A 1,707-nucleotide genomic window follows, 5' to 3' on the forward strand; every position below is an offset into this window, starting at 1 on the left:
TATAATTGAGTGTGTGTATATGTATAACCATGTAATAGACTATTACTATTGGCTTACAGCATTTAAGGAATACAAATATAAACTTTATTGTTAACTTTCACCTTACTTACAGGTACATTACGCAAAAACAATGTTGATAAGCTACGGGATATTAAGCGTATTGATGTGGCTGATCAACTCTACCTTATCCGAAAATAGTAAGTATGCTCAATTCATTTTACGCATGTTATATATCTATACGAAGAATTGCATATGGGTGTTACTTTTAATGGATATTATGTCTCTCTTGCACTTCTACTTGTGCAAATTCTGACTCTCCTATGCTGAAACTCCAACACCGTAGTTGTAAGATAACTGCAGACTGACGACAGAAAGAGAAGAATCTGCTTGCAGCCTGGCGCCCGGTTGGTTCAGCTTTAGCGTGCGGTTCTAGCACTAGAGGCTGGTATAGTAGATCCTGGCCCAGACTGGTCATTATATACACCAGACAAAATTAAAATAACGTAAAATGGTACTAAATATGTTTCTGTAATAGTTTTACACTATATTTCAGACCTTTCTGGAAGAATATACTCCGAAACGTCACAACATTTCAGGAGACACTGAAATATTAAAAACATAACCTCTTGTCGTATGAGCTTGCATGTTTGGGCATGCGCAAGGGTGGGAAAAATTCTAAAATTGGCTGCTTAGCTTGCATTTTTAAGTAATTTGTATAACCTATAATAATTACACTTGAATATACTTGAATATACTTCATATATATGTACTTCCATTCCAAAAATTCGAAAAAAGGCGGAGATCGAAAATTGATAAGAACCATAACACGTGTACAGGGGCGTCGGAAGGATTTTTTTCATTGGTGGGCTCACGAAAAATATGTTCAAAAATAGTAATTTAAGATAGGTATTAGGTGTATTTTACTATTAGATTTATTTATTTTTTGAGTGGGCTCAAGCCTAACCAGCCCACACGGCTCCGACGCCCCTGCACGTGTATATCACAAAACAATACTCACGTCGACATATTGCAAAACTGAACAACCACTGAAGAACGCTAGCCCAAAAACACTAATAGCAAGACTACCAGAATCTAGTTCCTTTATTCACCAGATTCTGTTTCTCGTCTGGTATCTGTTCTCCCGCCAGTCCGATCGACTAGAGCAGCGTTTCCTAAAGTAGTGCCGCCGGCAGATTAGTCTGCCGCCGGGAGGTCAATGAAGCAAACAACCGAGCACGAACGACTGGCGCCCAGTGTCTCTCTTGGTCTCCAGGATTGTGAAAAAATTTGAGGGTGGCGGCTCTGCCACTCCCCAGAAAGTGCAAAAATTTTTTAAATCGCTGGACTAGTGGGAGCAGATGCTGAGCCAGACTCTGGCCTTTGTCATACAAGTCAGAAGTTGCACTAAGGTACTTTCAGACCGGTGTAGATCTTTCATAGTACATTTCATTCTAGGTTCGGTAAGCCATGGTAAGTTTAATTAGGGTTCTTTAATCACGACTCAATTATTCAAAATTGGGTTAGTCACATAAAAAATAATCACGATTACAAAGTTTGTTGTTACTGTATATTTAATAATAAAATATATAAAACTTAAACATTTTTATCCTATACAGTCTGTCAAGTTAAAGCGTGGGTGGCTTTACTCGCAGTCGGTAAGGTGTATCGACATGATTTTGGTGTCAAAATATTAAGAAGAGCTCCCTC

At 38.4% G+C, this 1,707-nt stretch overlaps 1 protein-coding gene across 1 annotated transcript in view; it reads left to right on the plus strand.

Moving 5' to 3' along the window:
- The window catches only part of LOC117172110, a 259,054-nt gene that overhangs the window by 221,745 nt on the left and 35,602 nt on the right, over nt 1-1,707 (plus strand). Inside the window, exon 2 of the mRNA XM_033359899.1 lies at nt 113-197. Coding sequence (XP_033215790.1) covers nt 131-197 — 67 coding nt within the window. The 5' untranslated portion in view covers nt 113-130. The remainder of the gene's footprint in view (nt 1-112; nt 198-1,707) is intronic.

The sequence above is a fragment of the Belonocnema kinseyi genome, chromosome 4, assembly GCF_010883055.1.
Source record: "Belonocnema kinseyi isolate 2016_QV_RU_SX_M_011 chromosome 4, B_treatae_v1, whole genome shotgun sequence".
NCBI lineage: Eukaryota > Metazoa > Arthropoda > Insecta > Hymenoptera > Cynipidae > Belonocnema > Belonocnema kinseyi.